The sequence below is a fragment of the Bombina bombina genome, chromosome 1 (genome assembly GCF_027579735.1).
Source record: "Bombina bombina isolate aBomBom1 chromosome 1, aBomBom1.pri, whole genome shotgun sequence".
NCBI lineage: Eukaryota > Metazoa > Chordata > Amphibia > Anura > Bombinatoridae > Bombina > Bombina bombina.
Window position 1 is genome coordinate 641,038,091 of NC_069499.1, and position 17,588 is coordinate 641,055,678.

The following is a 17,588-nucleotide window of genomic DNA, read 5'->3' on the forward strand; positions in this document are numbered from 1 at the left end:
CATTTTTAAAGTCCCCCACAGTGTTTGTTGCTACTACCTCTTGAGGAAGTTTATTCCATAAATCAATCACTCTTTCTGTAAAGAAGTGCTTCCTCAAATTACTTCTGAATCTACTACCCTTTAGCTTGAGCTCATGACCCCTTGTTCTTGAATTTTCCATTTTATGTAAAATACCCACAGCCTCAGTTTTACTAAACCCTTTAATGTACTTGAAAGTTGCTATCATATCACCTCTTTCCCTTCTCTCCTCTAAGCTATACATATTTAGGTCAATGAGCCTATCCTGGTAAGTTTTATTTTTTAGACCATGTACCATTTTGGTAGCCCTCCTTTGCACAGATTCAAGTTTGTTAATATCCTTCTGAAGATATGGTCTCCAGAACTGCACACAATACTCAAGATGAGGCCTAACTAATGATCTATAAAGTGGCATAAGAACCTTACTATTTCTGCTGCAAATACCTCTACCAATACATCCAAGCATTCTGCTTGCCTTACTCGCTGCATTACTACATTGTTTACTAAGTTTTAAATCATCTGAAATAATAATTCCCAAGTCCTGTTCCTCGTCTGTAACAGTCAGTAAAGTGTCATTGAGTCTGTAATTAACATTTGGATTTTTCTTCCCTAAATGCATTATTTTACACTTTGCTGTGTTAAACTTTAGACCCCAGTCGTTTGTCCAATCCTCCAATTGTTGTATATCACTTCTCATTTTGTCTACCCCCCCTGGAACATCCACTCTGTTGCAAATTTTTGTATCATCTGCAAAGAGACATACTTTCCCCTGTAGCCCTTTGCTGATATCGCAGATAAATATGTTAAACAAAACAGGCCCCAGAACTGACCCCTGAGGAACACCACTAGTAACAGCCCCCTCTGCTGAATGAACTCCATTTACTAAGACACTTTGTTTTCTGTCCTTAAGCCAGCATTCCACCCAGTTCACAATTTTTGAATCTAGACCAAGGAGATATAGTTTGTGAATAAGTTTATTGTGTGGGACGGTGTCAAATGCTTTGCTGAAATCTAGATATGCTACATCAACTGCTCCTCCCTTGTCTAATACTTTTGTTACATAATCAAAGAAGTCAATTAGATTAGTCTGACATGATCTCCCTGAAGTAAAACCATGCTGATTTTGGTCCTCTAAATTGTTTGTCTTTATGTAAGTCATAATTCTTTCTTTTAAGAGGCTTTCCATTAATTTCCCTACTACTGAAGTTAAACTAACTGGCCTGTAGTTGCCAGATTCTTCTCTACTGCCCTTTTTATGAAGGGGTATTACATTTGCTATTCTCCAATCATCTGGGACAGCTCCTGTTAATAGTGACTGATTAAACAGATCAGTTAATGGGACAGTTAGCACTGATCGAAGTTCTTTTAAAACCCTTGGATGAATATTATCAGAACCCACTGCCTTTGTAACATTTATTTTTGATAATGCTAACAAAACCTCATCCTCTGTAAAAAGATTACTGTTAAGCTTGTTTCTATTTTGCGTAGCATCCCTTAATGTAGACATTGTATCTTCACAATCTTTAGTGAAAACAGAACAGAAGTAATCATTGAGACAGTCTGCAATCTGCTTATCTCCTTCTATTATTCTACCATCAACTGATTTCAATTTTACTATTCCTACCTTATTTTTTCTTCTTTCACTGATATATCTAAAGAATGTTTTGTCCCCATGTTTTACTGACTGTGCTATCTTCTCTTCTGCATGAGCTTTAACCTTCCTAATTAACTGCTTAGTCTTTTTTTGTTGGAGTCTCCATATTTTCATATCATCATCTGCTTGTGTGTGTCTGTAATTTTTATAAGCTATCTTTTTTGTCTTTACAGCATGTGCTACTTCTTTGGAAAACCAAATTGGTTTCCGCTTTCTTTTACTTTTACAGACATGTCTAATACAGTGTGCGGTTGCATCTAAAATGGCACCTTTCACAAATTCCCACTGTTCTTGAACCCCTGTAATAAGAGTTTTCCCCTTTAAATAGTTCTTTAGGTATTCTCCCATTAATGAAAAATCTGCCGTCCTAAAGTCTAAAACTTTTGTTTTAGTCTGGGTGGACAGTTCCTGAACATGAATACTAAACCAAACAGATTGATGATCACTGGATCCTAAGTTCTCACCTACAGACACATCTGAAACTGTATCACTGTTTGTAAGTATTAGATCTAATATAGCTTCCTTACGAGTTGGTTCCTTGACTAATTGTTCAAGTGATTCCCCTAGCAGAGATTCAAGAATATACCTGCTTCTAGCCGATCTAGCAGAAGGAATCTTCCAGTCTATATCTGGCAAATTAAAGTCCCCCAGTACTATAACCTTACCCTTCATGGTCATTTTGGTTATTTCATCTAATAACAGATTGTCCAGTTTTTCATCCTGCAATGGAGGCCTATATACAACCCCTATTCTAAAAACATTTTTATCTCCAATTTCCAAAGTCACCCAAATACTTTCCACCTCATCATTTGTTCCTACAATTTCAGTAACCTTTATATTTTCATTTACATACAAAGCAACTCCTCCACCTTTCTTTCCTACTCTGTTCTTTTTAAATAACCTGTATCCAGGTATGACTATGTCCCAGTCATGCAAATCATTGTACCATGTTTCTGTTATAGCTACTAAATCCAAGTTGTCCCTAGTCATTATTGAAATGAGTTCAGGTAATTTATTTCCTAAGCTGCGAGCATTTGTGCTCATGGCACGAAGAATTTTTCTACTAGAATTTCTAGAATTGTTACTTGGACTAACAGTTTTGGCATGCTGTGGGGGGCAGGTGGATATATTAATGCTACCCCCCTTTATTAGTTTAAATGATTTCTAATAAAGTATTTGAACTCCTCTCCCAGATACTCTGTTCCTTTAGCATCCAAATGCAAGCCATCTCTCCTAAATAACCTAGTATCTTTCCAAACAGAGCTATAATGGCCAATAAAACCAAATCCTCGTTCCCTGCACCACTTATCTAACCAAGAATTAAATGTTGTTATCCGCTCCATCTTTCCTGCTTCCTGGTCATACACAGGTAAAATAGCAGAAAATGATAGAGTTGATGCCACAGTCTCTAAATGATTACCTAGGTCACAAAACTCTTTCTGAACAGCAGCAACATGATTACTAGCCAGATCATTTGTTCCTAAATGTACAATCACATCTAACTCACTTCCCTTTCCTGCTGCCTTAACAATTCTCAAAATACGATTCTTATCCCTGTGAGCAGTAGCTCCTGGAAGACATCTAACCTCCCTTGTTTCTCCTTTACTTTCACCTAAATACACATTCCTCAAAATAGAGTCACCCACTAACAGTCTTTTTCTCAAAAACACATCTGCAGTTCTTTCCTGTGTTATGTTACCTGGAGAATCAGGTGCCAATAGATTTAAATTACCTGTTACAGCTTCAGAGGGCTCAGAAACAGCAATCTCCTCATCACAAGTATATTCGGCAAGAGCAGCATAGGAGAATTTGAATCATGAAAGTTTTTTTTGGACTTGACTGTCTTGGGGAACGGTAAACCTGAATATATTTAAGGACCTTCGCCTGCGGTTGATACGCAAAGAATGTCAGCAAATTAGTGAATGCTCTCTGGGAGAAGTTCCTGTTGTAGATCTGATTTTTGGGAGTTTATAATGAAATATGAAAATTTACCAAATAGACTCTTTCTAAAGATAGAAAAGGGTTTGTTAAAGGGACACAAGTCAAAATTAAAACTTTCATGATGCAGATAGAGCATGCAGTTTTAAACAACTTTCCAATTTACTTCCATTAACAAAATTTGCAGTGTCTTCTTATATTTAAACTGTTTTAGTCACCAGCTTCTACTGAGCATGTGCAAGAATTCACTGAATATACGTATATGCATTTGTGATTGGTTGATGTCTGCCACATGATACAGGGGGAGTGGCAATAGACATAACTATGAAATTTATCAAAATAAAGTCTACTACTTATTTGAAGTTCAGACTAAGTGCTATTGCATTGTCTTTTTATCGACCATTTGTTGATTATACAAATCTACTGTATTTACTGGTACTTTAAGGTTAGTAGGACATTGTCCACATAAAGGGATAGTTTATATTTGTTGGGTTCGAGGGCGATTCCTGAAATGTACTTGTTCTATCTAATAAAGCAGGCAAGGAATTCCATGCAAATTATGAATGGAATGGGCGAGAGCAGACATCCTTGTCAGGTTCTGTTTGCAATACAGAAACTATCTGAAAGTTTTCCATTTACTTGTACACAATGGTTAGGAGATTGGTAGAGACTAGCAATACGTTTGAGCATTTGACCAGCCAGACCTAAACTCTTTAGTGAAGCAAATAAAAATTCCCAGTCTAGGCGATCGAATGCCTTCACAAAGTTTGTACAAAGATCTATAGACTGCATTTTCATCTCATTTACATAAGACATTAGATGGAGGGCACGAATGGTGTTATCTTGTGCCTCTCTCTGCCAGGCACAGGATGTTAGGATCTTTGCGAATATTTTAAGGTTGGTGTATATGAGGGAAATTGGATGAAAGTTGCCCGGCATATTACTCAGTTTCCTGTATTTGAGAAGGACATTAATTTGTGCCTTTAAAAAGGAGGCAGGAAAGTGACCCTTATCTATAGCTGTGAATAATTTAAAAAAGGTAAGGTGCTAAGAGCTCCTTAAATTGTTTGTAATAGTTTGTTGTGAGATCGTCTGGGCCTACGCTCTTGCTGAAGGAAGGGTGTCTATAGCATTGAGGACTTCCTGTATTGTAATGGGTTCATCAAGCGCTTCAGAAACCTCTCTGGGTATCCCTGAAATATCTGTTTCATAAAGATATTTATACAAAAGTGATCCATTGTCCATCTCTTTATGTTTTGGGAGGATATAGAGTGTTTCAGAGTATTTGCAAAAGACTTTAGAAATATGCAGGGTTTCAAGAGCTATGTTGCCATTTGAATCTTTAAGTTTAAAGATGTAATTTTGATATTGCTTACAATGTAAGGCTCTCACTAATAAAAGCCCTGCTTTATCTCCTCCATTTAAGACAAAGGGCCTTCCTGTGTGCCTCATTTTGTATAAGTTAATTTAAATAATTTCTATATGTTAATGACTTAAAATAATCTACGTAATTTGGACAACGTTTATGCAGGTTTTCAGAATCAAGAAGTTAAGAATTCAGACACTGGAACTCCGATCTATAGTATTTGTTCAAAAACACTTTTGCTGAATGAAAATACCTCGAACCACAGCTTTATGCGCCTCCCAGAGGCAATCAAGGTTCTCCATTGATGTGGAGTTTAGTGAAAAACATTCACAGATTTTGTTAGTAACATTGTTTATGATTAAAGGATTATATAAGAAGGTATCATCAAGCCTCTAATTAAATGGTGTTTGGGACAAGTCAAGCCATTGTAAATCTATGGGTATAGTGCCTGCCACAACCACCTACGCAATATCTCCAAAAATCTTCTGTTTATGAGCACTGAAACTACTTAATAGCTAATCCACTCCTTGGCAACTTCCCGACTTGACTACTGTAATAACCTAATTAATGGCCTCTCTCTCACTCCCGCCTCTCCCCCTTCAATCCATCCTAAATGCCTCTGGGAGGCAAATTCACATCTCCCGACGCTATGTATCTGCTGCACCTCTCTCTGCAAGTCCCTTCACTTGCTCCCCATTCACAGCAGAATTAAATTAAAAATGCTCACCCTGACCTACAAAGCCCTTACCAACACTGCCCCCCCCACCTGTCCTTACTCATCAACAAATATACTCCAGCCCTTAAGATCCAACAATGACCTGCTCCTTGCATCCTCTACCATCACCTCCTACCATGCTAGGCTACAGAACTCCTCTCGTGTGGCACCAACCCTCTGGAACGCACTTCCTCAAGCTGTCAGACTTTCCCCTAACCTGCGCTCCTTTAAACGCTCCCTTAAAGTGCCAGTAAACCCACAACATAATGTTATATAATTCTGCACATAGTGCAGAATTATTTAACATCAGCTTAGCGCGAACTTTGTACCTTAAAAGATTAAAGTGAAAAAATGCTACGAAATTTACTTTCACAGTACGCCGCTCCTGGCTCTACTGAGCAGGTCTGTTTGTTTCCTCTAAGCGCATCGGGCACACTGTCTATTCACAGGCAGCCCGATCGCGCCATTAAACTCAATGTAGCTCGCTCCCGCTCTGGTCTGGTAGCAGGAGCGAGTTACATTGAGTTTAATGGAGCTGTGAATAGACAGCGTGCCCGATGGCTTAGGGAAAACAAACAGACCCGCTCAGTAGAGCTAGGAGCGGCAAACTGTGAAAGTAAATTTCGTAGCATTTTTTCACTTTAATCTTTTAAGGTACAACGTTTGCACTAAGCTGATGTTATATAATTCTGCACTATGTGCAGAATTATATAACATTATGTTGTGGGTTTACTGGCCCTTTAAGACCTTCCAACTCAGTAACTAATGAATTTCACTTACCTAACAGTTGCCATCTGTTTTCCCATCCTCCTACCCATCTAGATTGTAAGTTACCACAGGAATAGGGCCCTCAATTCCCCCTGTATTTGTCAGTTAAATTTTGTATTATATTGTAATGTCTTACCGTTGTACTTTTAAGTTTGTACCCATGGACAGCGCTGCAGAATCTGCTGGCGCTTTATAAATAAAGAATAATAATAAAAATAATAATAATAGTGGAGTGATCAGAATGTGTTAAATTATGGATGGTTGATTGAGTTGCCAGTTGTATACTGTCATGATTTAACAAAAGGTAGTACATTCTGAAGTAAATGTGCCAGGGGTTAGAGAAAAAGGTGAAACCTTGGGAGCTAGGGTGCTGCAGTCTACAAGCATTGATGTGCTCCCAACTCTTGAGAATTGTATTGCGTATTATGTTTGGAACTGAACTTTTACCTTTTGAGTAGCTCAGTGTAGAATGGAGGGCTACGTTAAGATTGCCAACTAGGATCAACGTCCCCAGCGTGACTTCAAGAATTGTATTGAGACTTTGTTAAAAAAAGAAGGCCTCTCTGGTATTAGCTTCATATATATTGGATAAGGTAACTGGTCTGTTAAATAATAAACCTGTTAATATAAGGAACCTGCCCTCCGCATCTGTAAATTTATTGTTAAGTTGTAAGTGGATATTTTTATTATAAGGATATCCACTCCTCTTTTTGTTAGTAGAATTGAAATAGTCTAAGGGGAAATCTATAAAAGAGAATCTTAGTGTAGCGGGTGCGGCAAAGTGGGTTTCCTGCAAAAATATTGGAACCCTTTAGTTTGCAAAAAATTAAGGCAATTCAACTCTTGGTGGGGGAGTTAAGCCCTTTATAATTTTGTGAAACAATTCTAATATCATGAGGAGCCATTGTGAATACAGTTAAGCAAGTAGTAAGCTAAGTTTACATTAGTAGGAGCTATGTTATTCTGATAGATTACAAGCACCACTAACCCTCCCTATTATCAGTTGATCAAAAGAAAACATAGCCAGGGAACTACATTTTAATGTCCCTTAAAGGGTTCCAAACTTCCCATAAATCCTGGCATGATAAAAACCCAAAAGAAAGCAGCTACTCTTCTGTCTAGATCTTTACCTGCTTTAATTCCCATCACAACATCTGATCCTTAGTATTGTAATATTTCCATTGAAATTTTTCAGTCTTATCCACAGGGTATACCATACTCTATATATTTCCTCCCTTGAATAAAATGAGCAGGAAATACTTTATTTGTAATATATATTAACTATTCCTTGCTAGTGATAGTATTCACACCCTCTGGATGTAGTTGAAGCTTTGCACTGTGTTTTTTCTCATTACAGAATTCTTACCTGTAAAATGTGTTTGATGCGCTGTCTCTGAGGGTTGTCCCCTTGCTCTGTATCACCAAGTCGGTGCGGATAACAGATCAGTTGCATTAGGCGCTGGGCCTGAGCACTGCTGAGGACTGGATCCTGCAGATCGTTTGAATCCTCACACAAAGAACGTACACAACGCTCTCCAACCCATTCCTGTAGAGAGAAAGCAGCATTCCATAAAACGTTTAGCATACTCTACCACCAATTCCTACAGAATTCATAAGTAACTAGTAGCTATCAAAGAGCTGCATATGTAGCCAATTGCCCTATGCCTTCAACAGGACACCACAATACTTTAAACCTTTGTAATGATCCCACAATATAGATTACACTGGAAAGGGTAAAGGAGAAAAGATGCAGTGGTTAAAGGGAAAGAAAGGTCAAAAATTAAATGTGCTTGGGTGCATTTTAATTTGTAATGTAAGCAGTTTTGCAATATACTTCCATTAGCAAAAATGTTTCTAGTAAAAACTATTACTGGTTTTCAGTGGCATACGCACATATCCCGTTAGGGCCAGTGCACCAGTATTCAAATACTATGCATAACAGTAATAACGTACTAGATGCATTTTTGCTAATGGAGGTATATTGCAAAGATGCTTCTATTTCAAAATGAAATGGCACCTATACACATTTTATTTTTGACCTTTCTATCCCTTTAAATTGAGGATGTGTTTGAGAAAAGATTGAACACTTGCCTGGTCCAAGGGCATGTCTAGAGGCTGCAAGAGAATCCTCTGAGAACTGTATAAGTGTCCCAGGTCAGCAGACTCCTACTTCTGACTTAGACTACTGAGCATAAACCAACTCTGAATGCCCAATATGCTGCAAAACATCTTAATATTAAACCAGTAGTCCTGAATCATCTTCTGCTTAGTGTGCAGTCACAATGAATGTAAGAAAACTAAATTTATGCTTACCTGATAAATTACTTTCTTTTACAATATGACGAGTCCACGGATTTCATCCTTACTTGTGGGATATTAACCTCCTGCTAACAGGAAGTGGCAAAGAGCACCACAGCAGAGCTGTATATATAGCCCCTCCCCTTCCCCTCCACCCTCAGTCATTCGGCCGAAGGTATAGGAAGAGAAAAAGAAAAGGATAAAAGGTGCAGAGGTGTCTGAAGTTTACAAAAATATAAAGAAAAACTGTCTTAAAAAGACCAGGGCGGGCCATGGACTCGTCATATCGTAAAAGAAAGTAATTTATCAGGTAAGCATAAATTTAGTTTTCTTTTACAAAGATATGACAAGTCCACGGATTTCATCCTTACTTGTGGGAAACCAATACAAAAGCAATAGGACACGGATGAAAGGGAGGGACAAGACAGGAACGTAAACGGAAGGCACCACTGCTTGAAGAACCTTTCTCCCAAAGATAGCCTCAGAAGAAGCAAAAGTTTCAAATTTGGAAAATTTGGAAAAAAGTGTGAAGGGACGACCAAGTCGCAGCCTTACAAATCTGTTCCACAGATGCATCGTTTTTAAAAGCCCATGTGGAAGCCACAGCCCTAGTAGACTCGTGAGCCGTAATTCTTTCAGGAGGCTGCTGTCCAGCAGTCTCATATGCCAGGCGGATGATACTTCTCAGTAAAAAAGAAAGAGAGGTAGCCGTAGCTTTCGGACCCCTACGCTTTCCAGAATAAACAATGAATAATGAAGATGATTGACAGAAATCCTTAGTTGCCTGTAAGTAAAACTTTGAAGGCAAAACCACGTCCAAGTGATGTAACAGACGCTCCTTCTTAGAAGAAGCATTAGGACACAAGGAAGGAACAACAATTTCCTGATTAATATTCTTATTCGAAACAACCTTAGGAAGGAACCCAGGTTTGGTACGTAAAACCACCTTATCAGAATGAAATATGAGATAAGGCGAATCACACTGTAATGCTGAAAGCTCAGAAACTCTTCGAGCAGAAGAAATAGCAACCAAAAACAGAACTTTCCAAGATAATAGTTTAATATCTATGGAATGCATAGGTTCAAACGGAACCCCTTGCAGAACTCGAAGAACTAAATTCAAACTCCAGGGAGGAGTAATAGGTCTAAATACAGGCTTAATTCTAGATAGAGCCTGACAAAAAGACTGAACATCTGATACATTTGCCAAACGTTTGTGGAACAGAATTGACAAAGCTGAAATCTGTCCCTTTAAGGAACTTGCTGATAAACCTTTCTCCAATCCTTCTTGGAGAAAAGACAAAATCCTAGGAATCCTAACTTTACTCCATGAGTAACCCTTGGATTCACACCAATAAAGATATTTACGCCATATTTTATGATAGATTTTTATAGTGACAGGCTTTCTAGCCTGTATCAAAGTATTGATAACTGAATCAGAGAATCCTCGCTTCGATAAAAATCAAGCGTTCAATCTCCACGCAGTCAGTTGCAGAGAAATTAGATTTGGATGTTGGAAAGGACCTTGAATGAGAAGGTCCTGTCTGTCTCAACGGAAGTTTCCACGTTGGCAGAGAGGACATGTCCACTAGATTCGCATACCAAGTCCTGCGTGGCCACGCAGGCGCTATCAGGATCACTGAAGCTCTCTCCTGTTTGATTCGAGCAATCACGCGTGGGAGGAGAGGAAGCGGCGGAAACACATAAGCTAGGCTGAACAACCAAGGTACTGCCAAGGCATCTATCAGTTCGGCCTGAGGATCCCTTGACCGGGATCCGTAACTTGGAACCTTGGCATTCTGACGAGATGCCATCAAATCCAATTCCGGTCTGCCCCATCTGAGAATCAATGAGGCAAATACCTCCGGGTGAAGTTCCCACTCCCCCGGATGAAAAGTCTGTCGACTTAGAAAATCTGCTTCCCAGTTCTCTACCCCTGGGATGTAGATCGCTGACAGATGACAAGAGTGGACCTCTGCCCAACTGATTATCTTGGATACTTCTATCATCGCTAAGGAACTCCTTGTTCCCCCCTGATGATTGACATATGCCACAGTCGTTATGTTGTCCAACTGGAATCTGATGAATTTCACCGAAGCCAACTGAGGCCACTGAAGCGCATTGAATATTGCTCTCAGTTCCAGAATATTGATTGGAAGTAGAGACTCCACCTGATTCCAAAAACCCTGAGCCTTCAGGGAGTTCCAAACTGCACCCCAGAAGGCTGGCATCTGTTGTCACTATCACCCACGAGGGTCTGCGGAAACAAGTCCCCTAGGACAGATGATCTGGCGACAACCAGCAAAGAAGAGAGTTACTGGTCTCTTGATCCAGAATTATCTTTGGAGATAAATCCGCATAAACCCCATTCCACTGACCGAGCATGCACAGTTGCAGTGGTCTGAGATGAAAGCGAGCAAACGGAACAATGTCCATTGCCGCTACCATTAATCCGATTACCTCCATACACCGAGCCACTGATGGCCGAGGAATGGACAGAAGTGCTCGTCAAGTATTAAAAATCTATGATTTTCTGACCTCCGTCAGAAATACTTTCATGGCTACCGAGTCTATCAGAGTTCCCAAGAAAGGAACCCTTGTCTGTGGAACAAGTGAACTCTTCTCTATGTTCACCTTCCAGCCGTGAGTTCTCAGAAAAGACAACACTGTGTCCGTGTGAGATTTTGTCAGATGATATGTTGACGCCTGAATCAGAATATCGTCCAGATAAGGCGCCACCGCTATCCCTTGTGGTCTGAGAACCGCCAAAAGAGACCCTAGAAACTTTGTGAAGATTCTGGGTACTGTAGCCAACCCGAAAGGAAGAGCCACGAACTGATAATGTTTGTCCAAGAAGGCAAACCTTAGAAATTTGTTTAGACACTTGAGGTTTCAAAATGGGTCTGAACATTCCCTCTTTTTTGGGGACCACAAACAGGTTCGAGTAAAACCCCTGTCCCAATTTTGGAACAGGACAGATTACTCCCATAGTAAAAAGGTCTTCTACACAGCGTAAGAACGCCTCTCTCTTTATCTGGTTTGCAGATAATTTTGAAAGATGAAATCTCCCTCTTGGGAGAAAATCCTTGAATTCCAATTGATAACCGTGGGTCACTATTTCTAGTGCCCAGGAATCCTGAACATTTCTTGCCCAAGCCTGAGCAAAGAAAGAAAGTCTGCGCCCTACTAGATCCGTTCCCGGATCGGGGGCCACCCCTTCACGCTGTCTTAGGACCAGCAGTGGATTTTTTGGATTGTTTACCCTTATTCCAGTTCTGATTGGGTCTCCAGACTGACTAAGATTGGGAAAAATTCCCTTCCTGCTTTGTGGAAGAAGAAGCAGGGGGTCCTCCTTTAAAGTTCCAAAAGGAACGAAAATTATTCCGTTTACCCCTCATTTTAACTGACCTATCCTGAGGTAGGGCATGGCCCTTACCTCCTGTAATATCAGAAATTATGTCTTTCAATTCTGGCCCAAAAAGGGTCTTACCTTTAAAGGGAATAGCTAAAAGCTTATGTTTTGATGACACATCAGCAGACCAAGATTTGAGCCAGAATGCTCTACGTGCTAAAATAGCAAATCCTGCATTTTGTGCCGCTAATTTAGCAATTTGAAAAGCGGCATCAGTAATAAAAGAATTAGCTAGCTTAAGAGCCTTAATTCTATCTAGAATGTCATCTAATGTAGTCTCAACCTCAAAAAAAGCTGCTGCAGTAGTTACTGGAACAATGCAAGCCATAGGTTGTAAAAGAAATCCCTGATTAACAAATAATTTCTTTAGTAGACCCTCTAATTTCTTATCCATAGGATCCTTGAAAGCACAACTATCCTCAATGGGTATAGTAGTTCGCTTAGCTAGGGAAGATATAGCTCCCTCTACCTTAGGGACCGTTTGCATGAGTCCCGAATGGTATCTGATATAGGAAACATTTTCTTAAAATTAGGAGAGGGAGAAAACGGTATACCTGGTATATCCCATTCCTTTCTAATAATTTCCGAAATTCTCTTAGGAACCGGAAAAACATCAGTGTAAGTAGGAACTTCCAAATATTTATCCATTTTACACAATTTCTCTGCAGGAATCACAATAGGATCACAATCATCCAGAGTCGCTAAAACCTCCCTAAGCAACAGGGGGAGGGAGGTGTTCAAGCTTAAATTTAAATGACATGGCATCCGAATCTATCTGAGGCAAAACATTCCCAGAATCAGAAATTTCACCCTCAGACAATAATTCCCTGATCCCCAACTCAGAGCACTGTGAGGGAACATCGGAAATAGCTAATAAAGCATCAGGGGATTCAGTATTTACATTAATACTTGACCTACTGCGTTTACCCTGCAACACTGGTAATTTAGACAATACCTCTGTAAGGGTAGTTGACATAACTGCAGCCATCTCCTGCAGAGTAAAGGAATTAGATGCACAAGAAGTACTAGGCGTCGCTTGTGTGGGCATAAAAGGTTGTGACACTTGGGGAGAATTGGATGGCATATCCTGATTCTCTTCAGACTGAGAATCATCCTTAGGCACACTTACTTTATATAAAATATGCTTTTTACACTGTAAAGCCCTTTCAGTACAAAAGTTACACAATGTTAGAGGGGGTTGCACAATAGCTTCTAAACACATAGAACAATGAGAAACCTCAATGTCAGACATGTTGAACAGACTAGTAGTACCACAAAAGTCGTTTAAACACTTATAGCATAAAATAAACATTAGAAAAAATATGTACTGAGCCTTTAAGAAAAGAAAAAGTGAACAATTTTTCCAAAATGCACAAAAAACGTTAAATTATTCCCAAATTTAACTTAATATCGTTGGTTAATCCAAAAATTACTGCACCCAGAAGCAAGGGCAGAAATAAGGCTTTAGAAGTACTTATATCAACATGTAGTCAAAAGATAGATAAAAATACACTTTGCACCTCGCCACAGCTCTGCTGTGGCGCCTACCTGCCCCCAGGGTACTTCGAATCAAGTTTCCAACCCTTCAGACCAGCTACACAGTCCAGGAGCCACCGAGTTACTGTTTGCTGCTGCTAAGCCTGAAGAAATTGCGCTAAAATAGGCTCCGCCCCTTAAGGTCAAAAGTCAGAGTAGGCCCAAACAACACCGCATGGAAATGCAGTTTTGCACTAAAGTAAAAATACACACACAATATAACCCTCAAGCATAAAACCAATAAGTTTTAAGTGCCAAAAATAAAAAACATAAAACATTGTTTTTTATATTGTCTCCCATGTCACATAATGCCCAAATATCAACTAATGATAAATATACTCCAGTAACACCCCTCTTATTAAAATAGGTTTTACTGCTTACCCCATTCCCATACAGGGAAATAATGCCAGCCAGTTCTGATACACCAAGTCTCCACATACCTTAATGCTGCTTGTAGCATGAAACCGGTCTCCACACTGAAGATGTCTCATGGTTACCTTCAGAAGTCTTGTGGGAACCAGCGTGGATCTTAGTTAAAAATGCTAAGATCATCAAACCTCAGGGCACAAATCTTCTTCCATATCCCCCTGAGGAAAATAGTACGCAATAAAAAACTTCTTGATTGAAGAAACTAAAACAAACACCTCACTTTACCATGTCTTCCTAGTATAACACAGACAGAGAATGACTGAGGGAGGAGGGGAAGGGGAGGGGCTATATATATATATATATATATACAGCTCTGCTGTGGTGCTCTTTGCCACTTCCTGTTAACAGGAGGTTAATATCCCACAAGTAAGGATGAAATCCGTGGACTCATATCTTTGTAAAAGAAATACATGTATATCATAACTTGTTTTGTCACCACTATGAGTTGTAGCCACATCCCTTAGCACACCACCAAATTTGATGATAAGTTTCATAATCATATCTCTATTAGAACAATTTTTAAAATGTTTGATTATATCACGCACTAAAACAAAGTTTAGAACAGATTTAATGTATCATATATGGTCCATAAGATATCCTCTTCATTTTACTTTTAAGTAGCATTGCAACAAGTAAGGAAAATCATTGTGTAAAAACTATCTGGTTGCACTAAGCACTGCACTGTAGCACCTCCTTATGCTTCGGGACACAAATCAACTTCTCTAACAGCTAAAAGTAAAGAAACATAGTAGTCAACTATTTTACTTTGTTTTATCTATAATAGTATATGTACCATCAAAGTGGAGATAGATGCCTTTATCAGACAGTAAGAATTAGTATGAATACAAAACCAATGCTGCAGTATTAGTTTCACTTTAAACAGCTTTTTGCTTAAAGGGACACAAAACACAAAAAAGATAGAGCATGCAATTTTAAGCAACTTTCTAATTTAATCAATTTCTCTTCGTATTCTTGCTATCTTTATTTGAAAAAGCAGTAATGTATGCATAGGAGCCAGACCCATTTTTGGTTCAGCAACTGGGTAGCACCTGCTGATAGGTGGCTAAATGTAAAGAAAAATTGATAATAGGAGTAAATTAGAAAGTTGCTTAAAATTGCATGCTCTATCTGAATCATAAAATAAAAAATGTGGGTTTTGTGTCCCTTTAATCATTTTTGATATATGCGTAAATGCTCTTTCATGTATAAAACACACAATTTGTGACTTCAAAGTCCACCCACAGAAAGAGCAAACTCAGAGCAGCACAGCTTATATTTCTTTCCTCATTAAAGGGACATTTAACACCAGAATTTTTGTTGTTTTAAAACGGTAGATAATCCCTTAATTGCCCACCAGTTTTGCATAACCAACACAGTTATAATAATACACGTTTTACCTCTGATTACCTTGTATCTAAGCCTCTGCAGACTGCCTCCTTATTTCAATTCTTTTGACAGACTTGTATTTTAGCCAATCAGTGCTCACTCCTCGGTAAATTCATAAATTCATATGGTCTCAATGTTATCTATATGAAACACATGAACTAACGCCCTCTAATGGTGAAAAACTGTCAAAGTGCATTTAGACTAGAGGCTGCCTTCAAGGTCTAAGAAATTAGCATATGAACCTCCTAGGTTTAGCTTTCAACTAAGAATACCAAGAGAACAAAGCAAAATTGGTGATAAAAGTAAATTGAAAAGTTGTTTAAAATTACATGCCCTATTTGAATCATGAAAGTTTTTTTGGACTTGACTGTCCCTTTAAATAAATGCCTTGGGTCCTCTTGGGTTTCAGCATTCGATTTCTAAAAGATTATGTTTAGTATGAAATTAAAAGGAGTCAGACCTGTTACTAGAGGATTCCATATAATACAGCATCAGTGTAAAATTCCTGGCATTTGAAAGAAACATAATTTATGCTTACAAGATAAATTCCTTTCCTTCCTGGCAGGGAGAGTCCACGACTTCATTCCTTACTGTTGGGAAATACAACACCTGGCCACCAGGATGAGGCAAACAGACCCTAGTTAAAGGCTTAAATATACCTCCCACTCCCCCTATCCCCCAGTCATTCTGCAGAGGGAACAAGGAAAAGTAGGAGAAACATCAAGGTATAAAAGGTGCCAGAAGAAATAATATAAAAAATGGGAGATGCCCATCAAAAAAAAAAAAAAAAATTACGGGCGGGGTCGTAGACTCTCCCTGCCAGGAAGGAAAGGAATCTGGTAAGCATAAATTTTGTTTTCCTTCCATAAGGCAGGGAGAGTCCACTACTTTATTCCTTACTGTTGGGAAAACAATACCCAAGCTCCAGAGGACACTGAATGAATAACGGGAGGTAACAGAAAAGAGGCGGACCCTATTCTGAGGGCACCACAGCCTGCAAAACTTTTCTCCCAAAAGCTGCTTCAGCCGAAGCAAACACATCAAACTTGTAAAATTTAGAAAAAGTGTGTAAGGAGGACCAGGTAGCCGCCTTACAAATCTGATCCATTGAGGCTTTGTTCTTAAAAGCCCAAGACGAAGCCACTGCTCTAGTGGAATGAGCCGTTATCCTCTCAGGAGGCTGTTGTCCCACTGTCTCATAAGCTAAGCGGATGACACTCCTCAACCAGAAAGATAGAGCCATAGTAGCCTTCTGCCCCTTACACTTCCCTGTATAGCTGACAAACAAACAGAGGAAGATTGTCTGAATTCTTTCGTAGCTTGAAGATAGAACTTCAAGGCACGAACCACATCTAGGTTGTGAAGCAAGCGTTCCATCGCGGAAGTAGGATTAGGACACAAGAAAGGACCAACAATTTCTTGATTAATGTTACGATTCAACACCACCTAAGGGAGGAACCCTAGTTTAGTGCGTAAAACCGCCTTATCAGCATGGAAAACAAGATAGGGGAGTCACACTGCAAAGCAGAAATCTCAGAAACTCTGTGCGCAGAGGCAATAGCCAACAAAAAAAGGAACCTTCCAAGATAACAATTTAATGTCAACAGTATGCAGAGCCTGCTGCAAAACAGTAAGAACAAGATTGAGGCTCCAATGCGGCAACACAGGTCTGATCCTAGCCAGAGCATTAACAAAGGACAGCACATCCGGAAGCTCAGCCTATCTTTTGTGCAGTAACACCGACAGGGCTGATATCTATCCCTTCAGGAAACTAGCAGATAGGCCCTTCTCCAGTCCATCCTGGAGGAAAGCTAAAATGCTGGAAACCTTAACCTTATGCCAGGAAAAAACCACACTCTTCACCCCAGTACAAGCAAGTCCTCCACACTTTATGGTAAATAAGACAAGTAACTGGCTTATGAGCTTGAACCAGAGTGTCGATAACACTCTCAGAGAACCCTCTTTTGGCTAAGAATAAGCGTTCAATCTACACGCAGTCAGCCTGAGAGAATCTAGATTTTGCCACGATGGAGCAATCAGAATCACAGATGCTCGCTCCTGCTGGAGG

At 39.4% G+C, this 17,588-nt stretch overlaps 1 protein-coding gene across 1 annotated transcript in view; it reads right to left on the reverse strand.

Moving 5' to 3' along the window:
• MED12 (mediator complex subunit 12) overlaps window positions 1-17,588 on the reverse strand; it is a 588,898-nt gene that overhangs the window by 425,898 nt on the left and 145,412 nt on the right. Inside the window, exon 27 of the mRNA XM_053699086.1 lies at window positions 7,826-8,005. Coding sequence (XP_053555061.1) covers window positions 7,826-8,005 — 180 coding nt within the window. The remainder of the gene's footprint in view (window positions 1-7,825; window positions 8,006-17,588) is intronic.